At 42.4% G+C, this 25,179-nt stretch overlaps 1 protein-coding gene across 1 annotated transcript; it reads right to left on the bottom strand.

The window, feature by feature from the left end:
- Nucleotides 1-9,635: 9,635 nt before the first annotated feature.
- On the bottom strand, nucleotides 9,636-24,218 carry Havcr1l2 (hepatitis A virus cellular receptor 1 like 2). The gene is made up of 5 exons (XM_087574938.1): nucleotides 24,167-24,218; nucleotides 20,968-21,306; nucleotides 15,162-15,251; nucleotides 13,036-13,072; nucleotides 9,636-11,039 (listed from the first exon to the last, which is right to left on the bottom strand). The coding sequence occupies exons 1-5, from the start codon at nucleotides 24,210-24,212 to the stop codon at nucleotides 10,982-10,984; spliced, it is 570 nt and encodes a 189-aa protein (XP_087431064.1). The 5' UTR covers nucleotides 24,213-24,218; the 3' UTR covers nucleotides 9,636-10,981.
- Between the last annotated feature and the right edge of the window lie 961 nt (nucleotides 24,219-25,179).

Here is a 25,179-nt window from a genome sequence, read left to right as displayed (position 1 = left end):
AAAAAAAAAAAAAAGGCCAACCTATCTGGGCTACTTGTCTGTTCATTAACAAAAGAAAGGTCACCTAATTCACTGTCTTTCTTCTTCCTCTTTTCTCTCTCCTCTTTCTCCTTCCTGCACCCCCAATGAATAAAACTCCCTGGAAAAATATAAAAATAAGTAGCTTGCATATTTGAAACTCCTCATGTGTTATATTGAAATTTAAAATAAATTCCTCTGCACTAACACACATCTATATGAAAATATTTCAAACCACATGGAAGTTTTGTGCAAACATGACCCTCTGCCAATTTTCCCATCCCCCAGCTCCCCCTCCTAGAGCCCAAACATTAAAAGATGTTTACACTGATGTTCCCTGGTAATGCTTGCACACATGACTGCTTGCTTTGATTTCTCTATAGAATTATGATTACCATGAGGTTGTTCATTTAGGCTCACTGCTTGTATCATGGATATAATCTTTCATCCTTACCTGGTCCTCCATCGTTGGACATTTAGGTGGCTTCCAATCATATGCTATTATAAATAGCATCACTATGACCATCCTTGTATCTATCTCTGTTTGATTGTGAAATTAATTCTTCTCCAATTGAAAAGGTCCAAGTCCCTACTTGGACCTACTTTGTAGTACTTTGTAGTAGCATCAGCAGGCAGTTAAAGGAAAGACCTGAAAACATGAATACATGGCAAAGAAAACCGAAGGCCAGCTCTTCATAGGCACAGCCTTAGCTCTGCAGTTACACTGCTACCTCCCCTGATGCCTGTCTATCCTGGAGGTCAGGAGAGAGGTGGAAACAGGAATACTGGGAAGTGGAAGCCAGAAGAGCTACATAAGCAAGTTACAGGTCATGAGCAATGAGACACTTTCTCCCAAAACAAACAAGTAATATATATTGGATCACAGCTGCAGTCCTAGCATTCAGAAGGTTGAAGCAGGAGGATTACCATGAGTTCCAACCCAACCTGGGCTGTCTAGTCTGAGGCTGGCTTGAGATAATTACAGGACTTCTAGCTCAGTTGGTTGGATGCTGAGTTTGTGGCAGGGCTGTCAGCTCCCATATTTTAGGGTCCTGGTCCTTCACATATAGAATCTTGGGGAGATTTGTGCATCATTTTTGTGGACATAAAATGGCAGGCTAATGTAAGTTGGCATTCCGAAAAGTGAGCATTGTTGCCCATAGAAATAGCTCATTGATCCGGAATATGAGCTGGTTTTCTGTTTATTAGTCAAGAAAGGGGTAACTGACCCACCCTAATAAACTGAACAACAACAACAAAAAACTTGACAAATAAGAAGTGTGTACATTTGAAAGTACTCAGGGTACTTTTTAAATGCTTAACACAAATTCCTTTCAATCCATTTATATTTAGAAATCCAAATAGGAAAGCAATCAAGCCATATAAAACATGCTAAAATCATGACTCCCTTTTCAAACTCTTCCCAATCCATTCTGCCCACTGTGAGTCCAAACATTAATAAATTCTCACACATTGCTGTTCCCTGACACTGTGTGCACACACAGAAGCCTACTGTGTGCACGAATCTGTGCCTGGACTTTCCCAGTAGCACTGTGACTTCCAACATTCTATATCAGGATGATTAATTAGGCTCATGTCTTATAGCATGGATACATCACATTTCCTTGCCTACTTTCCCACTGGTAGTCACTTAGAGGGTTGTCAAATATGTGCCGTTAGAAATCACATTGCTATGACCATCCCTGTGTCTCCTTCCTGCCATCTGTGACATACCCATGCCATGACTGCTCAGCTGTGCACTGAACTTGCACATAAAACTCTTCAGTCAAAAGATAAAAGCAATCAGGCAGCTCTGGGAAGACCGTTCCAACATGTTGGTTCTGTAATAGATTTCTACATCAGCAACCCGTACGGGGCTGGAACAATTCCCTTATGCTAAATTCACCCTAGATCCTAGCCAAACTCTCTGGACCTGGTGCTGATTGAGCTGAGGTAGCAGACAGAAGGCTCCATTGCTCATGGTGAGGGGCTTGAAGGTCTGTCTGCTCCAGGCCAGTCAAGGTCTGTGCAGTTTTCACTGTTCTTTCCAACAGTGACATCAACCACTCTCCTCAGGTGAAAAATCTCTGCCACACATGTAGCAGCCTCATCATCCTGGAATTTCAGGGGACGACTATGAAATGTGACCTTTCACTCTGTCCTTGCTGCTTCTTTCCAGTCAAGGTGTGTCACAAGGATACTCTGGGCAGGGCCACCAGCCTGAAGCTAATTGACTTACAGTACCCTGGAAAGATACAGATCTTATTAGATTTTTTTCCCTTATTAGTGTTAAACCTTTTCTCCAAAAAGCATTTGGCTCTGCAGCCACATCACATGTCCCTGTAATCAACCAGTTTCCTCTAATGTCATCAGTTTACACACTGGAACCTTGATAAAGAAACTGGCATTATACTCCTAAAAGAACTGTGTTCCTTACTGGGGAGTCCTGGAATTGGTTCCTTAGAGTTGAATATTTATTTGGGTTCAATTGAACAAGAATGAAATTTCAGTTTTTGGCAGATTGCTAATATGATGTCAGTCTGGTCTACGTAGCAAGACCTTGTCTCAAAAACAGAATAAAACCAAGCAAACAAACAAACAAAACAACTCAAACCAAAAATCCAAGCAAAAAACTAAGGATGAAAATACAGTCCAGTAGTATGCATACATAAGTAAATTATATTTAAATATTATGCTAATTTATAGTGAATATTTACAAAGAAGGATAAAAAGTACAATACAATAGACAAACCTGAAACCCTGTGCTGCAGAACTACAGCTAAGGGAGACTCTAAGACCAGCCTCAGTTACAGAGAGACTTGAGCTTCCTGGGTTACATGAACCCTCACCTCCAAGTGAACACACATGAAACCAGCCAAGCAAGCATTAAAGCAAGTGGGGTTCAAGTTTAAAGCTGGGATTTCCTCATTCTCCTTCCCACTTAGCACGCCCATTCTCCCTAGGTGTCATCTGCATAATTTGTACTTCTAGATTGGCACTACATCATAAGCAGTTTTAATTTTCTACTGTCCACATTAAAAGTAATGGGTAATAGTACTTGAGAGATGGCTCAGCAGTTAGACATAGTCACTGCTCCATGATGAAGGCCAGACTGAGCATCTCAGCACCCACATAGAAGGCACCACCCCAAGAACACCTGATCTAGCTCTGAAAAGAGGGGAGGATGCAGGGGAACTGCTGTGGTTTTAGAGCTTCCAATTTTCTGAGAAGTCCTACGGTCCAGATTCAGAGAGAGATCCTGACTCAAGGGAATAGGCAAAGAGATAGAAGAGAACACTAAATACTGCCTTCTGGCCTGCATGAGTGTGTACACACACCAGCACAAACATATGCTTGCACACATAGAGAGAAATGAAAACAAATAAAAGGTTAAGCTTTCCATTTAATGTATGTTAGCATATTGGAGAGTCTTCTTCAATAAATGGTGTACAAATATCGGGCTTCAAGGCCAGAGAGATGGTTCTGTGCCTAGGGTAAGTTTGCTGCTAGATCAAGTGCTCTTGTCCAAGTGTTGATTGAGCTGTTGTTGAACAAAAGATCTAGCACTGAGAGTGAGGGACTTTAAGACCTGACTGCTTAAGGCCTCTCTGCAGTTTTCACCATTCCATCCAACAATGGCAACGGCCATCTTCCTCAGACAGAAAATTCCTGCTATATATGCATCGATCTTATCAACCTGGAATTTCATGTAATGGCTACAAAATCTGATGTTTCTCACTGTTCTGCCTGCTTCTTTCTAGTCAAGTGATGGCACAAACACTCTGGGCAGGACAGACAGCATGAAGTTATAACCCAGCCTCAGCTTACCTCTCAGACTTTATTGGGTGCCACAATCTTGTTCTAGCTCTGGCTTTGACACCCACACTGATTATTCTGGGGAATTTCTGTTCCTGTGCAGTTTCTGCTAGGCTTTGCCATAGGAACACATTGTCTTTTTTTCAGTACAGACCTCAAGGGTCATCTTGCAGTGTGCTCTCCTTGTCTGTGGTTGTGAGAAAGGGTGTGTTCAACACCAGTGCATGACACTTTGTTCTCCAAGAAGTGAGACTATACCACTATTATGAAAGTGTACAAAGTTTTGGGCTGATATGACCATTTGGATCTTGAGTACAATGACAGCATCCAACTACCATCATCAGACTAAAGAATGTTTCTTCCTGAGAATGGGTCTCCGCTCACAGCCCATCCTGACCTGGAACTCACTGTATAGCTGAGGATAACTATACACTTCTGATTCTCCTTCTTCCGCCTCTCAAGGACTGCTGTGATTACAGGTGTCTGTGGCACTGGGGGCTCCCTGCATGCTACAAAAGCCGCTTTACTAACTGAGCTATACCTTCTGTCCTTGTTAGTAAGAAGAAACATACAGTTAAGAAAGAACATGTTTCATGTTAAGAAGAAGCCTGCCTGCTCTTTTGTTCTCTCTAAAGATCCTTCTTTGTCTCTCTCTCTCTCTCTCTCTCTCTCTCTCTCTCTCTCTCTCTCTCTTTCTCTCTCTCTCTTATGCTCTTTTGTAGTCTGCTAGGTTCTGCCATCTCTTCAGCTTTTATTTCACTTCTACTCTGCATCTCTTCTATTCTCCTTCTGCATCCCCAATTCTGCTCTCTTCCTTGTCTCTCCTCATGTGCTCAGCTCATGTCTGTAATGCTTCTATCCTATTCTCCTGTCTCCTTAATATCATTGTTCCTAGTTTTTTTGTACCTTTCCAGGAGAATAGATCACATAGTATTCCAAAAGTTCACAAGTTCAATCATATATTCAGACAATAAATTGAACAAGAAGTTACAACGGAGATGTTTACATGTATTTCCATCAAGACTAATTATCTAACTAAACATTGATTATGTGTCACTAGCTCCATAAAGTTGAGAGTCTAAAACTATAATTCTTATGTCTAAGTTAACACAGTATGTCAAAAGGCAAACTAGTATTGACATTTCATGTAGGCAAATCCAGTCAATATTTTATCTTCTGTCCTTGCACCTACAAAAAATTATTTGTTCCTTTTATGCCCTTTAGTTAATGGTGTTGCGGACTAAAGGAATGTATTCCTAAATTATAAATCTGTCTGCCTGCTTTTCTTTTTTTTTAAATTTATTTATTTTATGTATATGAGTACACTGTAGCTGTCTTCAGACACACCAGAAGAGGGCCTCAGATCTCATTACAGATGGCTGTGAGCCACCATGTGGTTGCTGGGATTTGAACTCAGGACCTATGGAAGAGCAGTCAGTGCTTTTAACCACTGAGCCATCTCTCCAGCCCCTGCTTTTCATCTAATGCAATTAGTTCCTGACACATAAAGACTGGCAGAGTTCTAGTTGCAGTTTTCATACCACAGAGGGCCTTAATTGTAGCTCTTATTATAAAGAGCTCAATAATTGCTGGTATAAATTTAGGAATTCTTATATAATAATCATTAGGAATTAAGAAATCATCTATTTATCTATATAGCATTGCTACAAGACAGTACATCCTCGTTGATGCTCCACTATCCCACACTTGTTCAAATATGTTCACAAGAGCTTTATTCATAATAGACAGAAGTTGGAAACAACCTAGATGTCCCTCAGATGAAAAATAGATAAGGATTGGGGTTGGGGATTTAGCTCAGTGGTAGAGCGCTTGCCTAGGAAGCGCAAGGCCCTGGGTTCGATCCCCAGCTCCAGAAAAAAAAAAAAAAAAAAAAAAAAGAAAAATAGATAAGGAAAATGTGGTACATTTACACAATGAAATATTACTCAGCTATTAAAAAAACAAGGACATCATAAAAACTGAAGCCAAATGAATGGAACTAGAAAATTTCACCCCAAGAGAAGTAACCCAGACCCAGAAAGACATACATGGTGTGCACTCCCTTACAAGTGGACATTAATCATAAAGTACATGGTACCTGAAAGACCCCCAGAGTGGGGAGACCCTCACTCAAGTCTCGGGATTATCCGACCCCCCAAGAACTCACACAAGACCGTCCTTGCTGCAATCACATGAGGTTTATCAATAGGAACCAGTGCACTGGGGTCGAGACTCGTATCCCTCACAGGGGCAGTGAAGTTCGACCCCGAGAGGCTGGGAAAAGAGGTATTTAAAGGGAAAAACCACAACCCGAGGGGGCAGGGATGGCGTCATGTTTCCTAGGAGAAACTCTCTGTTTTTCAAAATTGTTTTCTAGGAGAAGCTGTCTCCTGCTTCTCAAGATTGTTTAACTTCACGGTCCGCTAGTTCCTAGGAGAAGCTGCTTCCTGCTTCTCAAGATTGTTTCGATAGGAACCAGCAGATGTAGCCCTAGGAGAGGCTTCCTGGAACATACAATTCTGAGGCCTAACCTTCTGCTCTAAACTTTGTGTCTAGGGGGGCAACTTTAAAACTTTTACCTTTCATACCCGCACTATATGCACAGAGCCAAAGAAGCAAAATAACAAGGAGGGCCCAAAGGAGGATGTGTGGATCTCTCTCAAAAGGGAAAATAAAATAGACATCAGAAGGAGATGATGGAGAGATCTGGATGGGAAAGGGGGTGGGTAGTGGAGTAGGGGTGGGGATCTTGTGTGGGGAGGAGGGGGACTTGGAGAAAACAGAAATCCGTGGGGGCACCTCTGGGATAAACTGGAGACCTGGACTGGGGTACAGGAGTCTAGGGGGCTGACTCTAGCTAAGACTCCTAGCTGTAAGCATATGGTACCTGAAGTGGTCATCTCTTGTAGCCAAGCAGGGCTCCTAGTGGAGGGAGAGGGACACCAATGGATCTACAAAACCACCTTCAACCCAAAATTTGTCCTGCCTATAAGATGGGCAGGAATAAACTAGAGCAGAGACTGAGGGAGTGGTCAACCAATGACTTAATACCCATACCATGGGAGAGAGCCAACCTCTGACACTATTAGCGATGCTTTGCTATGCTTGCAGACAGGATAGTTTAACTGTTTTCTGAGAGGCTTCATCCAGTTGTTAATGGAAAAGGATGCAGGGACCCACAGCCATACAATAGACAGAGATCAGGGAATCTTGTGGAAGATGGGTGATAAAATGAGGCAAGCCGGAGTGCTTAAGGACACCACAAGAAAACCTGCACAACTAACCTGGGCCCATGGAGGCTCACAGAGACTGAAGCACCAACCAAAGAACATGCATGAACTGAACCTAGGCCCCCCATGCCATGTGTAGGATATGTATTCCTTGGTCTTCATGTGAGTCCCCTAACAATTGAAGTGAGGGTTGGTACCCATGGGGTAGGGGGTGGTCCCCTTCTGTGAAGAGAATGGGAAGGGTAAATGGGGAGAGAGGGTATGAGGGTAGGACTTGAAGGAATTGTGGGAGGGGGGATGTGATCAGGATGCAAAGTGAAGAAATAAATACATTAATAAAAAAGAAAATTACAAAACATGAACTATTTCAAAGGAAAATGGTATTTTAAAGGAAATTATCACACAACAGATTTATGAATGTAACAAAGTTAAGATATTTACTGAACACTAACTAACTCCTGATCTCTTTTATTATGAAAGCTACTGGGGAAAAATCCACTCTGTAGGTTTTCCATTTTCATAGAATTGTTTTTTACTTCATTAAATATGTATTTGTATTTGTATCCCAGTATGCTCAGGTGCCCACAGGTCCAGAAGGGAGGTGGCGCATCCTCTGAAGTGAAGAGTCATAGGCAGTTATGAACCTCCTTCTGTGGGTGGTTTCACAGAATGTTCTTAGTACCATGTTTCTGAGTACCAGCAAGTTTGGAGAATGGGATAGACAGACTCCAAGAAGCCTGAAGAAGGGGGGCTGGAGAAATGGCTCAGTGGTTAAGAGCACTGACTGCTCTTCCAGAGGTCCTGAGTTCAAATCACAGCAACCACATGGTGGCTCACAACCATCTGTATTGGGATCCGATGCCCTCTTCTGGTGTGTCTGAAGACAGCTACAGTGTATACATATACAAAATAAATGAATTAATTAATAAATAAAAAAAGAAGCCTGAAGAAGGAGCCTCAGAGTCCTGCAGCCACCAGGCAGGAATGAGAAAGGAAACAGGAAGGAGAATATGGGAGAGGATGGCCCCATCTAGTGGCCTCACCGCTGTAGAACTCAGGCTGATCTTGACACTCTTTATAGAGACTATCGACAAATCAGGGATGTCACTGCTAAAACCCTGATTTGATGTGTAACTGCTGCAGATTTAAGAAAAAAAAAACGCTGTAGTTTAAACACAATACACTTTTAGAGCAGCATTTGGCAAACCCAGGATGCAACTTTCTACTATCTGACCGCTCCTGCAACCCAAAAGAATCAACAAGACAAATATACATTTCCTAGAACTCTATAGAACAGCACTGGGAATGTGGACCAAGATCCAGCCACCCTGCTCTCTTTGGCTACCACAGGCTGAATGACTCTGATCTGGTGTCAGGGATCATTCAGACTGAAACAGAAATTATTACCCTCTAGCCAACCTGCTCTTCTCAACAACCAAACTGTAATCAAGATATCAGCACAATAGCCTTTGTTAACTCTTAGCAAAACAAAATGTTGTATTGATTGTGACAAACTTATTCACTGTGACAAAGATGCCATGTCTTTCTGAAATAAATATAAACATGGCCCGAAGACAATTAGAAATTTAGAAGTCTGAAGTAAACCCACGACAGTCACAAACACTGCCATACCTGCAATAGGACTTCTCTCAGGTAGAAGAGAAGTCTGTGCCCTGCTCTCTCGCCTTTCTTTCCCCTTCCATTTCTTCATTGACTCCTTCCTGCTTAGAGCTCAGTGGGTGAGGATAGAAGCAGTGAGCACCAAGACAGACGTGTAGTGGAACCAGCACTAACTGAATCCCTTGGTCCATTATTTTCTTCCCTGGTTGTCTGTTCCACACTCACCATGGTAACCTCTCCTGACATGAAACACCTCTCTTTATCCTATGATTAACTACATAATAACATGTCATATTTCATGAGCCATAAGAAAGTATTCATACCTACAATAGTAGACTCTCTTTTGTTCATCTATGAAGGAAATTAAAACTTATATCTCCCATGACCAGAGATCCTTAGAGAAGGTAAGGAAAAGGGACATTTTGGGTTATGATAAATTCTGGGGGCCAACCCAGACAGAGTCAGGTATTGAGGTGGGACACGATGTTGGACAAAGGGTAAAGACTGATCACCTTTGACCTTTAACTTTCTCTCACTGTTTTAGGGGCACAAAGCTGATGGCTTCTGGCAATTTCTCTCTCTCTCTCTCTCTCTCTCTCTCTCTCTCTCTCTCTCTCTCTCTCTCTCTCTCCTGCAACCAAAAGCTGATGACTTTTTCCAGTTATACAGAGGAAAGAAAGAAAGAAAGAAAGAAAGAAAGAAAGAAAGAAAGAAAGAAAGGAAGGAAGGAAGGAAGGACAGAGGGAAAGAGAGAGAGAGTGTGTGTGTGTATGTGTGTGTGTGTGTCACATCCACAGACCTACACACACACACACACACACACACACACACATAGCCCAAGCCTATCTTCCTGTTTCATCAATTTCACAAGTGTACATGCATACTTTCATACAAACAAATATACCTACATATGTATGTACATACATAATTTGGACAGACATACACATATTTGGTGGATGGAGCCAAGCTCCAATAGCTACACTTTATTTTTTTCTCTCAGGCTTTTTATACTTTCTTAGACAAAAATACTTTATAAAATTACATCACAGATAAAACGTTACACAAAAAGGGAATTACAGGAGGATGTCTATAGAAAATTCAAAGCAGTGTTTCATTCTATAAGTTCATTATCATAGTGAACACCCATGGCCTCATGCTTGGATCTGACCTAGATTGAGTGTTTATCCTTGATCACAAATTTGTCTCAAACCTATTTCTTTTCTTAGTGCAATTTATGCAATTCCCTATTATGTTGATTTTTACTTACTATTCTATGAGGAGGGAGTCTTATGCTATTCTTTATTCTACCTTTATTACATCTTCTTGGCAAAACAGCTAAAATCATCTCCTCAAATTTTCTTCCTAAAATTATCTGAATCAAATCACGAATCCTGTAAAGTCATTAAATTATTTGTCATTAATTCATGACAAGTCATCTTCTTGTTGGTCTCTAGGAAATATGCCCAATAGGGTGGGCTGTCACCCAGAAAGTATTCACAGAAGGCTATAGGCAGTGAGGGTCTCTTGGTGTCCACTTACATGAAGCCACATAAATGAGGAGTATGGGGGTTGGGGATTTAGCTCAGTGGTAGAGCGCTTGCCTAGGAAGCGCAAGGCCCTGGGTTCGGTCCCCAGCTCCGAAAAAAAGAACCGAAAAAAAAAATAAATAAATGAGGAGTATGGCAGTGACAAATTTGAGAAAGCGCATCAGTAACAAGAAGCAATCCTGGGACGAAGTCTTTGTGGCCATGCCTCACCAGACTAGTCCCATTGCAGCTGAGCAGACAGTGGGCCATCTCCAGGGAGCTCTTCCTGTATGGCATCCACTAATTACATAAACAAAGCAGAATCATGAATCAAATCTAAATTAAATCTCATCCTCCTTAATTAAATCCACATTTGTTTTATTTTAGTTTTACTTTAAAATCCTATTCCTCTTTGCTGGATGGTTTTAGTAACTAAGATAGATATTACCAATAATTGCTTTTCGCAGACAAAAGAATTATGGGGCCTAAAGGACGCCCAAAATGTTCAAGCATTCGTGTTTGAAGGAAGGATCGGTAGTGTGGAGAGACAGCATCATGTCAGCAGTGGATATGCAAAGAGACAGCTAGAGGGGCAGCCTCTCCACTGCCGCTGCAAAGTGGGAACTCAAGGTGAACTGACACAGAAAATAGTCCAGGCACTTAAGGGGTGTCCAGCCTGGTGATATGCCGTAGCTGTCTTCTCCTGAAACTTAAACGCTGACATGAAGATCGTCTTCAATATTGTAGACGTCCGTTGTCTTGGGCTCGTGGTCACGCAGCCTCTTTATTTAGTAAAGTTCTGATCTTAGAAACACAAAAGGCTACCAAGCTGCAGAGGGAGAGAGAGATGGTGAAGAACGCAGTATGAGGTCACCTTTCAGGTCTAAGCATGACTTTCATTTCTGATATATACTCAGAACTCCAGAAGCACCATTCACAAAAAAACCATAACAGTGAACACTACCACCCAGGGCCCAGGTATTAGGTCATAAAAAGTTTGTTTAATAAGCATAGCTTGATGAAGAATTACTTTTAAAATGCCAGTTCATATTGGCATCCCACAGGATATACATGTAATGGAACACAAAAAAATGGGATTTCAAAAAAGGTAGCTATCTAACATCATACTGAGTTACCTAATCAAGTTACACATTTTGGGACTAAGATAAGAACTAGAATATTCACGTGTTTACAGCTATGGACCATGGTGCTTTAGAAAGGGTTAGAAATGTCTGTTGACCTGACTGAGAACTCTGGAGCCAGATGCATGCCATGCCATGTGTGTACAGCACAAACACACACACACACACACACACACACATGTGCATGCTTACATGCACACACACACACGTGCATGCTTACATGCACACATGTACATGTGCACACACAAATACACACACATACATACACACACATGCATGCATGCAGGCACATATATACATGTGCACACATAAATACACACACAAATTACCATCTACAACAATAATATATAATTTTTTTCTTGAAAGAAACAATGGTTTTGAAATCCACATAACAAAAGAAAGAAAGAAAGAAAGAAAGAAAGAAAGAAAGAAAGAAAGAAAGAAAATAAATCCACATAGCACATAGCATCTACATCCTCTAACACTAAGCGTGCAGTAGAAAGCCAGGTAAGAAAGCAGTGCCTTTTTGTTTTTTCTTTTTTTTTTTTTCCAGAGCTGAGGACCGAACCCAGGGCCTTGTGTTTGCTAGGCAAGCGCTCTACCACTGAGCTAAATCCCCAACCCCAAGCAGTGCCTTTTCAAAGGACTGGTGGTCTATGACACAGTTTCAAAAAGACAACCTGTAAGGTAGTCACTTAAATATGACACAGGCACAAAAACATTGTGCATTTGAGGTAATGAGGCACATCTTGGGAGAGAGCTGTTGGTATCTGTGCACTGGCTGCCATCCACTGAATTTCTAGAACTCACAGAGGAGCAAATCAGAGATGAAAACAGACTAACTCTACTTGGGGCTTACTCACACAGCCTGGCACAACCCCCTATCATTCCCATGGTGCTTGTCAGAAAGCTCCTAAAAGGATCTGTCTTTTAACTCAGATGCCTTCTGATTTTTCAATTTTTAGAAATTTATTTATTATTTTGTGTGTATGTTTTGCTCGAATTATGCATGTGCATGTGTCCCTAGTTGTTTGTTTTTTTTAAGATTTATTTTGAGGTGTGTGTGTGTGTCTGTGTCTGTGTCTCTGTGTGTGTGTGTGTGTGTGTGTGTGTGTGTGCACATGAATACAGGTGCACATAGATGTCTGCTATTCTCCTAGAGCTGGAGCTGTGAGCCCTATGGCATGGGTCCTAGGAAACATGGTTGCTGTGCAAGAATGTAGTGATGCAGACATCCACCGTTTTCATAATCTTGCAATTCAATAGTCTTTCAATTAAGAAACCGTTAAGTAAAACTGATAAAAAGAAAACCAAGCCAACTCATTCGATTTAGCTTTACAAAGCAAAAGCTACCTTTCAGCACTTGTTACAAGCTGGCAGTGTCGAGACAGAATGGTTGGGGTATCAGATTACTGACACGTCACTGGAGGGTGTGGTAACTAGAAAGGGGTGTGAGAAACTACAGTTTGGAATTCAAGGTGAGCAATAGACACCAGGCATGATCTTCCTGCCTAGAAGAGGAAGAGAAGGAGGAGGAGACATCAACAGGAGGGAAAGAGGAAGAAGAGGAAGATGAGACAACAAGAGAAGGGGAGAAGGGGAGGAGAGAAAGAAAGAAAGAAAGAAAGAAAATCAACAAGACACAAAGTTCAGAATCGATTGACACAATCCATGCCAGCTTACCTTTGAGATCCTGGCCTCTTTTTCATAAATATGTAATCTAAATATGGATGAGAGGAGGCAGAAATTGAAAACGTCATTAAAAACATGCAAGGTGCTTTCTTCTTCTGATCAAGGATCTTGCTTTTGGCTTTAATTCAACTGTTCCTGGTGGCTTTGGGAAGTTGCCCCCTGCACTGTACAGGAAGTATTCCTTCGCTCACAGCTCGGTGCATCACCCACAGAGCATTCCTAGCTCACTAGAAAGGCATTGGCACTGTCTCTTACTGAAAGAAATGAATGAAGTCTAGATTTGTAAATTGGCTGCTGGAGAACAATCTAAACGTGGACTTTCCAAGCAACCTGAGTCACAAGGCCCTACTAATGGTCCTTCCATCAGGGACCAGCCACCACCTACTCCTCACCCTCCACCTCCTGCCACAGGCCTTTAGATTCCCAGTAACTACCTTCCCTCAGAAAAGAATAAACAGCTCTGGCCTGAGAAAGGAAATACATTTGTATCAGTTTTTGCAATTTGCATTTCCCTCTTTTAGATGCGATCTTACTATTATAGTTCAGGATACCCACGAGCTGTGACCCTTGTGCCTCAGCAGCCTGATTCCTGGAATTACAGGAACTTGCAAACAGAACCAGTTTGACTAATCATCACGGATAAGTGATTTATTTATTTATTCATTATTTATTTATTTATTTATTTTGGAGCTGAGTATTTATTTTATTTATATATGTACACTGTAGCTGTCTTCAGACACCAGAAGAGGGCATCAGATCTCATTACAGATGGTTGTGAGCCACCATGTGGTTGCTGGGATTTGAACTCAGGACCTCGGGAAGAGCAGTCGGTGCTCTTAACCACTGAGCCATCTCTCCAGCCCCCGGATAAGTGATTTCTAAATACGAAAGGGAAACATACTGAAATCTGACAAGCATGCACTGATTCCCCACTTTGCGCCCAGTCAGATGAAACAAGTCGGTAATGAATTTCTGCGCTGGGTCTTAAAGATAGGAAACACGCAAACACAGAACAATAAATAAGTTGAAAAGTTTGTATTTAGGAATACCTGTGCATGTACATGTACATACATGCACGGAACAATTTACGTAAAAAAAGAAGTGATGGGCTGGAGAGATGACTCAGTGGTTAAGAGCACTGACTGCTCTCCCAGAGGTCCTGAGTTCAAATCCCAGCAACCATATGGTGGCTCACAACCATCTGTAATAAGATCTGATGCCCTCTTCTGGTGTATCTGAAGACAGCTACAGTGTACTCACATATATAAAATAAATAAATAAATCTTAAAAAAAAAAAGAAGTGATGAATTCTAAAAAACAAAACAAGGAGCGATTTATAGGAGAGTTTGGAGTGAAAAAAGGGGGAAGGAGGAAATGTCATAATTATAATCTCAGAAAGCGGAAGAAATAACGTTTAAAAATGGCTGTGGGTGGGCCTGACTCGTGGGTGAAGAGCACGTGTTGCTCTTCCAGAGAGCTCCTGCTGGATACCTAACTCCCACACGAGTGGCTCACAACCAAGACCACCGAGCTTTTCCAAAGTGTAAGAAACCACCTCAGTGCTTAGCAGGTACGCACACATAGGCTGGAATTTAGGAAGGGTTATAAACCATGTCTGGGATTAAGAAACATGGATAACTTAAACCCCTTAGCAAGTGGGAGTTTCTTGAAGGCAGTCAAGAGTGGCTGAGAATTCTTACTCCAGTTACTTGGTCTGGGAGATACACATGAAATGTACTGCCTTCTCTCAAAGGGCTGGAGACAGAGGATGTGCCAACTTCATGAAATGTGTAAGGACACTACTGAGTGAGAGAAACTGCAGGCTCAGCATTTCCAACCATCAGTATCCATGCCCGGATACCACTCTCCCTCGAAACTGTGCGGGAGTTACATTGTTTAGCCCCATAGGAGCACAAGGACTCAGAGCAGTCAGAGGGAGGCACAGAACCCTGTAGGACCTCCACTGGGTCTGCTTGCTCAGTGGATATAAAGTGGCATTCTGACCTCCTATAGAAGTAAAACATTTTGCTTTGCAAACATTTTTTGGATTTGTGGTCATTTATCAAGGAGACCCCAGACCTATTCCTACCGTTGGGAACCATCTTAAAATTACTTACTTGCCACAACTAATGAGCTCACAAGAACTAGAAGCAGCACGAAAATGGAGAGACCAATAGCAAGGCCTTTAGTCCTGGTCGAATTGCTTCCTAGAGAGTAGCAGCAAATTGAAGAGGCATCAAGTGAGTTGAACAAGCCAATGAAACAAATAATATCAATAATTACATATGGTGTGCTTAGCATTATTTGTTCTAAAAGCATAAGGCCATTTGGCCTAATATGAACATCTCCAATTTGCCCTAAGGTGTTTTTGTTTGGTTGTTGTTGTTTGCTGTTGTTGTTTTGGCTGGTGTACTGCCAGAGACCAAACCCAAGAACCTAAGTCCTTGCAAATGCTAAACGGGATCATCTACCCCCCAGTCCAGAGTTGCTCTTTCCACAGCCACATAGCCCTCAAAAATTCCTATCGGATTCTTTTCTTACTTCAAATTTTGCTTCCTCTGTGTTCTTTACACATACTAAAATAAAGGTTGTTTCTCCCAGGAACCAAGAGACAGTGAAAACCTATTTGTATTTGTAGAGACAGGACCTGGGAAAGCACTCCTGAATCTAGAGTCTCTTAGATTTTTCTCAAGCTCAGGGTAGAACAAGTCTAGAAAAACCCTGAAGAATCTAACTTGTCTGCGATCATCTTACCATGTTGTCCTAAGGTAAGGTAACAAGGTGAAAACATCACCAGTGGGCTCTCTAGAGAGGAGTCAGTGGGTGGAAACTTTAAGTAGGTGGGCATCTTTATCAGAACAGGCTTTATATTGTATTGTGATTAGGTTTTTGGTGTCCTTGAATCTACCCTGCTGATTTTAGACTTCTTGTCACTAATGATAAATGAAGTCTTCCATGGAGTGAAAATCTTTGTCATAAATTAGCTTATTCTCTTACCCCATCCCCAAATTTTGACTATTGGACCCCCATCTTGGGGTGTTTCCCTTCTCCCTCCCCCCCCCCCCAGTTATAGCAAGAAGTTGCTTACACCCATGGCAGCTGCTCTCGGCCCTGATTTGGGCCCTGGGGTTTCCATGGCACCCTTCTCCCTCGCCAAGCCTTTAAATTGTTGTTATTAAGAAATTGTTTACGCCCCTGATTTGGGCCTGGGACTTTCCATGACACAGATTTTTCCTGTTCTCCTGTTTTCCTGGTTGGGGATTTTCACCTGCTTTGTTGTTTTTCCACGGCTTTTGCCTCAGGTATCTAAGGAAATCTCAGTAAAGCCTTGGTGGCACTCTCTGAAAACAGGTGACCCATGTATGTGTTTCTTCTTAAATCTCGCAGGCCTTCGCCCGGTTCTCAATGTCGTGACGACGCAGGCATCGTCATTTGACCATAAAAAAAGAAAAGTTCTGAAGTAGCTGAAGGGGTTTGCAACCCCCTAAGAAGTTGGTTGAACACAATATCAACCAACCAGACTCTCCAGAGCTCCCAGGGATGGAACCACCATCCCAAGAGAACACAGGAATGGACCTATGGCTCTATCCCCTTATGTAGCAGAGGATGGCCTTGTCAGGCATCAGTGGGAGGAGAGGCCTTTGATCCTATCAAGGCTGGATGTCCAAGTGTAGGGGAATGTCAGGGCGGGAAGGTGGGAGGGAGTGGGTGGATGAGTGAGGGACTACCCACATAGAAGCAGGGTGGGGGGATGGGATAACAGGTTTCTGGAGGAGAAACCAGGAAATGGGGTAACATTTAAAATATAAATTTAAAAAATGCAATTAAATTTTTAAAAAGTTCTCTCTTATGTCTTTCTGTCCCTCCCCCTCACCACCCACCCTCTGTCCCTCCTGGTCCCCACTCACCCTCTGTCTCTCCCTTCCTCCCTCTCTTCCTTTTCTACTCCCTTCACTGCTTTGTAAAATACCATATAATTAAACATCTCTAACAAATTGACCTATCTTAAATGTAAACTCCCTTTTAAAGTGTCAGAGGATTTTTCTTCTTTTAAATTTTATACTACAGGTTCATAGGTGTCTTTTGTTTTTTGATACAATGTCTCACTATGAGTGCAGTCCATGCTGTAGTCTCAAACTTGCGGTCCTTTGTTTCAGCTTCCAGGATCCTAAGATTAAGGGATACAAACATTCACTACTCCCGCCTCTTTTTCTTTTCTTCTTTTTAAACTTTCTTTGCTTGAGACAAAAGTCTCTGAACTCAGTTTGTACACAAAGTTTTTAGAGGTGACTTGCTTCTCTGACGGTAAACAAATGAAAGGGAGAGGGGCCCTCACACTGTGAATATTCCAAGGAAGATCTTAAGATGTTACAGTGCAGTACCATTCCACTCAGCGAGAAGGATTTAGATTTTCACTACAGACTCTAAAAAACATTTACAGGCCTCCTTTAATGGCTTATAAGTTAAACACCATGGTCAAATACTCTAGATGCTCAGAGCATCCTGCTAACTGCTTGAAAATTTACTAAATTTCCTTAGGAACTTTTGCATCTTACCCTTTCTGTCCTGGTCTCATGGAAATGGACCCTCACCCTTGTTGTTTATATGGGAAAATGCACACACACGCCCCTGTTTATCTACAAATTTAGGGGAACTAAAAAAGTTAATTGTGGAGCAATTTAAAGGGCCACCTGACTTCAACATGAGCTGAGGGTGGTAAGTGCACGAAGGTCACACCCACATCCAAAGATGATGATGACTCTGCTCAGTAGGAGTGGAGTTGCCATGATGTCTACAGCGCCCGGTGTGTGTTTTCACCCAATAGTTCACTGAACCTTGCTCGCCTTGGATCAGAACTGCTTTAGGAATCGCCTGTCATATCACCCACAAGCCAATGTGTCTCCCATGATGTGAGAACCAGGATTTCATGTGGCAGGGGAGTTGTTGAATTCCATTCACATATCAGGCTGTTTCTGAAATACTTACTTTGTAACAGAAATTATATTCTTTTATGTATTCTTTTATTCTTTCTATTTGAGAATGGCTTAGATACCAATATCTATTTCGGATGAGTATCTGCAACATACTGGTACTTTGTATTGTGACAAATCCCTTAACTGCCTTTTACAAAAGAAAAAAAAAAGAAAAAAAGACGTAAAATGTCCATACATTTCTTTCTAATTTTAACAAATGACAGGCATGTCTGTTGGGTAGCCTATGCACACTGTACCATTCCAATGAAGGGAAATACTATAGGTCTGTGGAAGTCCCTAACTACTGGTGCCCCAGCATGAATAATGTTGGATGACTCATAGTCCTCCTCAATTTTCATGATTCTACACTTAAAATTTACTCACTCTGGGAGCACTTCCAAGGAGGTGTAGGCAATGGCTAAGCTTAGGTGGTATCTACAGTCTAGGCTCTGTTTGTAACTTGGGACCTGAAATAACAAGACCTTCCACAAATAATTGTGATTTTCCATAAGTGAGATGGTGAGTCAGGAGGAAATCTGAATTCAAAGCTGACCATGTCCATTAAAAAAGCAAGGTTCATAGTCAAGGTCCTGTGCCTAAGCACTTAGACATGCACACGTAAGACTCAACACTATGGCGGAGAGTATCGGCTTTAGTGATGTTATTTCTGTTGTGTCATGGAAGGAACCACGAGGAAGGGGAGAGATGCTGTCCAACTCACGTCACAGATAATATTAACACTCTCCACACAGTGAGGCGCGTCCAATAACCTGTCAGAAGGTGTACATGCTAGTGTCTAATAGCTGAATCTGAAGCCACATGTCTCATACTTAGCATTTCCCCAGTTAGTGATAACAACAAACCCCCCAAAAGAAACCCCAAAACAAACAAAAAAAAACCCAAAAATCAAAAAAGACCAAAACCAATCAAACAAAAAGTCCATCTGAGGATGTGCTCGGATCTGAATGTTTGTGTCTCCATAATTTCCCTTGTTAATGTTTAATCCTCAGTGCAGTAGACTGAGAGCTGGAGGCATCTAGAAGGTCATTAGTGAGAGAGATAGCACTCATGAGTGTGAGTAGATTCTGTATAAAATGGGCTAAAGGGACTGGCTTGCTCCTCCCTTTACATGAGAAACCTGAGGGTACCGCCAACAGGAGCCCTCATCAGACAGACACTCATGAGCCTGTACTTTGATATTGGTATTCCCAGCCTTTAGAATTGTGAGCACTATGTTTTGTTCATTCATTTTTTAAAAAAGTCTGCTCTAAGGTATTTTCTTACCACAACCCAAATGAACTAAGATGGGTTGTGTGTACAAGCACCAGCACCACAGAAGCATGGAGCCCTGGGACTCCGATTCTACCTGCAAATGCTGGGCCCTACCATCTTCATTCTCATTCGCATTCTATCTCCTCTTTCTAAAACTATAGCAGTGGCTTGTCTTTCCTTTATGAAGTAAGGTGCTGCTGAACTCTGCCAACCTACCCAGCTAGCTCTATGCTAGGGATAGTGAGAAGTTGTGAGTATGTCACATGCTGTTTCTGGTACAGAGCCAGCAAATTTGTTCCAGGCCAGTCCTAGCAGAAATCAATCAATCAATCAATCAATCAATCTCTCTCTCTCTCTCTCTCTCTCTCTCTCTCTTTTTCTCTCTCCCCCTCCCCCTCCCCTCCCTCTCTCTCCCCCTCCCCCTCCCTCCCTCTCTTTCTCCCCCTCTCTCTCCCTCTCCCTCTCTCTCTCTCTCTTTCCCCTTCCCCCTCCCTCTCCCCCTTCCCCTCCTCAGTGTGTGCGTGTAGTTTGTAGAAGACTCACATAAACACAGACGTTCCCAAGTCATAGCAGCTACCTGTGACCACCTCCAGAGCTCAGGCACCGTGATAGTCGTAGCTGTCATCACATCTATCACTTAAATAGCAAAGTATAGGGCTAAACAACTACAAAATAATGATCTGAATTTAAAAAGACAGGTTACTATTGGCTTCTACAATCAGTGTAAGGCATCAGTAACGGAGATTAGGAAGTAGCATATGAAGACAGTACATACGCATGATTCAAATTTTAATTAAAAGCAGAAAGAAAATCAGGATGTCCACATTAAAAAAAACAACAACAACAACAACAACAAAACAAAAAAGCTGAATTTTATCTTAGAACTGAGACTTTTGTGAACTCTTCACTAGTAAGCACTGAACAGAGGTTGGGAGAGAAACACATTTCCATGTGAACATTTTTGTATGTAAAAGGATAATCTTGTGATATAATTCGAGGACTATTTTTAAAGCCCAAGGCAGGCAGGCAGGGAGTGGAACGCCCCACCTACACCTGTGCCCTGCGCTCAGAAGGTCAGCTGACCACTGCGGAAGGCAGCTCGTCTGCGCAGCCGCACCCTGCATAGCCTGCTTCTCAGGGTAGATCTGTCACAGTTTTACAGTGTTGAGAACAGGGATTTAATGTTGTAAGACATTAACTCAGAAACAGAACACAGTCTTTAATTCAAGTCACTTCAGCTTAAATAATGCTCCCTGCTGTGTTTACGGTCGGAAAATTGAATTCAGTTTCATGGGCCAGCAAGGCTAGCCCACATACAATTAAGACATGGACGCTGACTTAGCTCATGGTCTTATATTAGGGATGATTTTTAGCTTCATTCAAGCACATAAAAGGTATTTGTGTCTCCACAGGAGCATTTGAGTCTGGGTGTGAAGGGACTTTCATGTGTTCTCAGTACTAGAAAGTTAGAGGCAGGATAACCGGGAGGACACGGCTATCAGAGGTCAGCCTGAGATACATGAGATTATGTCATTAAAAGTAATAAAAAGCAAACGTTAAACCACAAGCATATTTATAAGGGCCATTGTTTCCTTGTTAGGGGAGAAGAACAAAGTATTAGTGAACAGTGGATCCGGTTCACTTGCAAGAAATAAGCAAAGAAGCAAGGCGAGCTTACCTGGTTGAACCTGCAGTGAGGTGGTCAGTGTCTGCACACCATCCCATCCCTTCATTTCCACTCGGCAGCAGTAGAGACCGCTGTCACTCACATAGGCGTAATCGATGGTCAAGGATGCATTTCCTTGAAGAAGCTGCGCGTTGATCTGGTAGCGACTGCTTGTCCGATAGTTGATTCGGTTTCCATCAGTCCAGACAAGTGTTTGTCCACACGTATCAGAAGCACATTCGCCTCGGCCCCAGCACACGAATGAGAGTGCACGAGATTCAGGATAAGAACATGGCAGCGTCACAGGCTCACCCCCCATTCCATATACTTCCGGGAATGATCCTGAAGCAACTGCGGTGAAGAAGAGGAAACAGAAGCTCTCAACACTTTCCCCAGGTTCTATTTTTACTTTTGCATTTCTTTTCCGCTTTTCCCCTTTGTTTCAATTGAGGATTAAACTTGGAGCCTGACACATGGGAGCCATGTGCTGTGCCATTGTGTCCCAGCTCCAGTCCTTCTGTTCATTCTTTTGTTCTTTGTAGAGTCTTGATAGCCTAATATTTCATTATAAACATTTTTATGTTTGCAGATTCATCTTTGGTATGATTATGCAACGAATAGGCTTGTGGATAAACAACACTGTACTGTATGATATTCACCTGTGAATCCCCACCCCCGCCAGCTTCCTCCCCACCTCCACCCCCAGTGCGCACGCAAGCCTGCAGGCATCAAACCCCGCCCCCTTGTTTGTTTTCCTTCTTTTTCCTTTTTGAGACAGGGCTCACTCTGTAGTCCTGGCAGGCCTAGAACCCACTATATAAACTAGGCTAGTCTAGAACTCATAAAGTTCCTCCTGCGTCTACCTCCAGAATGCTGGAGCTAATGGCACCACTATGCCTGACCTGTAGGTTTGTTTCTTAATCAGGGTCTTGCTCTAGCTCAGGGTCTTGCTCTAGCTCTCCTACAGGTGCTATCCTCCTGCCTCAGATGTCTGAGAGGTGGAATTACAAGCGTGCACCGCTAAGACCATCTCTAAGTTAACTCTTTTTCAACAAAGAATTATTTATTTCTTGTATGAGTACACTGTAGCTGCCCTCAGACAAACCGGAAGAGGGCATCAGAATCCCATTACAGAGGTTTGTGAGCCACCACGTGGTTGCTGGGAATTGAACTTAGGACCTTTGGAAGAGCAGTCAGTGCTCTTAACCACTGAGCCATTTCTCCAGCCCCTAAGTTAACTTTTTAAAGTTTTTTTTTATTTATTTTTTTAAAGATTTTTTTTTTGGGTTCTTTTTTTCGGAGCTGGGGACCGAACCCAGGGCCTTGCGCTTCCTAGGTAAGCGCTCTACCACTGAGCTAAATCCCCAGCCCCTTTTTAAAGATTTTTATTTTTATTTTTTTATTTATATGAGTACACTGTAGCTGTTTTTTTTTTGTTGTTGTTGTTGTTGTTGTTGTTGTTGTTGTTGTTGTTTTTTCCGGAGCTGGGCATCGAACCCAGGGCCTTGCGCTTGCTAGGCAAGCGCTCTACCACTGAGCTAAATCCCCAACCCCGGTGCTGTTTTTTTTTTAAAAGACTTATTTATTTTATGTATATGAGTACACTGTAGCTGTCTTCAGACACACCAGAAGAGGACATCGGATCCCATTACAGATGGTTGTGAGCCACCACGTGGTTGCTGGGATTTGAACTCAGGACCTCTGGAAGAGCAGCCGGTGCTCTTAACCACTGAGCCATCTCTCCAGCCCCACTTTTTAAAGTTTTTATTCTACTTGGTCAGGTCAGATTGTGATTACTTCACGTCCCCCTTTCCTATCATCTCTAGAAACGCATGCAGTCTGCCCTCTTTGCTCCCTTCCAAATGCATGGCCTCTTTCATTCATTAATAGGTGCTATATACATATCCATACATGTATGTATCCTGAAATACATCAATGCTGCCTGCCCCATCTGTGGAACGTTACTGTATATCTGTATATGTGTTCAAGTCTGACCACTTGAGGTCAGATTACCAACTGGCTAGCTCTTCCTTGGGCCAGACTAATTCTGCTCTTAGCTAAGTGGGACAAGGAAACACAAATGATGCTTCAAGTTTAAGTTTTAAAAACTTAAAACTGCTGTCATAGGGGCTGTGCGTTGCTGGGTACCGGCAAACCTAGAACTTGGGAGGTGGAGGCAGAAAAGGTTAAGGGTTCAAAGCCAGCCTTGGGAAACTAGAGGATTCAAGACTAGCCTCAGTTCAGGAGACTCTATCCCAAACCACACTTTCCCTCTTCCCTTTGGTGCTAGTCACTAATTCCTTACCTATCTCTTGCTATAAAGATCAGAGGAAGGTTTTTATTTACAGCATTATGGCTTCAAAACAGAAGGTTAGTAACTTCAATGTCAGTTTACAGAAAGGGTTTTATAACACCACTGGGAGGAGTGAGGTTTTTGGATCAGTCCTCAAAACGAAAAATCCAGTGATCCCTTCTTGTAAGTGGATGACATTCCAGTGACACAAGAAGGTCACAAGAAGGTCACAGGATCAGACTATTCAGTCCAGAACTAAATCATGCAACTTCTAAAACCAAAACAAAAATGTAAATATGAGTCTTCTTGGACGGAGGAAGAAAACCTCTACTGTCAATTGCTTCTAAGTTGTCTTTAGAGGAACTCTGAGGCCTGAGGCTGTGGCTCAAGGATTCAGCCCTACCCCCTGCCAGCCCCTGGGATGGATCCCCAGTGCAGGAAATAAACCAACCAACCAATTAAGAACGAAACAAGGCACTGTGAGTTTGACTAACCAGTAAGCACAGTCCTCAGGGTATGAGTGTATATTTCATACTGGGACACACATTACTTCATGGTTACCTAATACCTTTTCAGAATCACAGATATAATACATCATATTATAATAAAATTATAGAAACGTGTGATAAGAAATAACACATACTCACCCCTTACTCTTCTATCACATGCACACATATGTACTTGTGCCTTACTAGTCTATCACATGGAGGCTCATGGACTCGCCCTCACACACTCTTGTGGTTTGACAATTTGGCTATCGATTTTGAAATACATACAAGGAAATGATTCTTTCAGAGCTCCCATTTTGTCCTGGTTCTCATCTCTCTATGCAACTCACAGTCAACAAAACCCAAGGAGTGCGCTATGTCTGCATCCCGTGCAGTCTCCACGGCAGCTTCAGTTCACCCCCTCGCTTACCTGGGAGAAGGAGTACGAATGCTGAAATGAAGATTTGAGGGAGCATCGTGGCACTGACCTGGAGAAAAATGAGACAATACTCTTGTCGGCTACAGCACTCAGCACATGGTCCTGTCTTAGTTCTCAGAAGGTAACTTATCTTTGATCCCTAATGATGGGAATCACATGGTCCTATTCTACTGGCTCAAGAAAGCCTGCATTCAAAGGTCTCTTCCAGGGCTCTATAACGTCCCAGTGGTAGAGGGCTATTTGCTATTTACAAGGAAAGTTGTCTTCCAAAACACCCTTCTCTTTCCCAGTCCTTCCCCACATATAACCATCAATGTTCCTCCTGGTTTTGGTACAAATAAAGCACCAAACAGACAGAAAACTGAAGGCAGGCATTAGAGTGTGTTCCCTCAGTAGAACCCTAAGCAAAGCCCAGTCTTCTGATGGCAAAAATGCACTTGCCCTCTGGCGGACACAGCTCTTTCTGCTCAGTGACCACAATGGTTCATCGCTAAGCCTCATCTAAGCTCATTACCAGCAAGATGCACTGAGTGAGGGTGTAAAGTGTCACTCATGCTGACACACACGATTAGTGGGGCCACATCATCCAGAGGGATGTTAGAGACACCTACAAAAGCACTAGGTGCAGACCTTCCACACCTAGGTTTCCTCCTCAGTATAATAGCTCTAATGTTTGCTCAGCTTTTTTGAGACTCTGCTGTAAGGAAGACGCTGAACTATTTACTCACAGACATCTAATCCTCACAGAGGTCCTCCTAGGCCAGCTGCTCTTAAATCTGTTTATGGAGAATGTTACATGTCTGCAGATTACAACTTCTAGGTTTCAACTTTTGCTTCTTAATTGCTAAGCCATGAAATACAAGTAAGCCTGCCTAAAATCTTATTAACTCCACCTCTGATCAGAAGATTGCATGACTTCCTGTCAGAGAAGAAGGGGTAAGCCTTTTCTAGTCTCTTGAGGCTGACAATGGCTGTCATGAGGATGCTTTTAATGACCTCAGCAT

This window comes from Rattus norvegicus, chromosome 10, assembly GCF_021556685.1.
Source record: "Rattus norvegicus strain SHRSP/BbbUtx chromosome 10, alternate assembly SHRSP_T2T, whole genome shotgun sequence".
NCBI lineage: Eukaryota > Metazoa > Chordata > Mammalia > Rodentia > Muridae > Rattus > Rattus norvegicus.
This window is presented reverse-complemented; position numbering and strand designations above follow the sequence as displayed.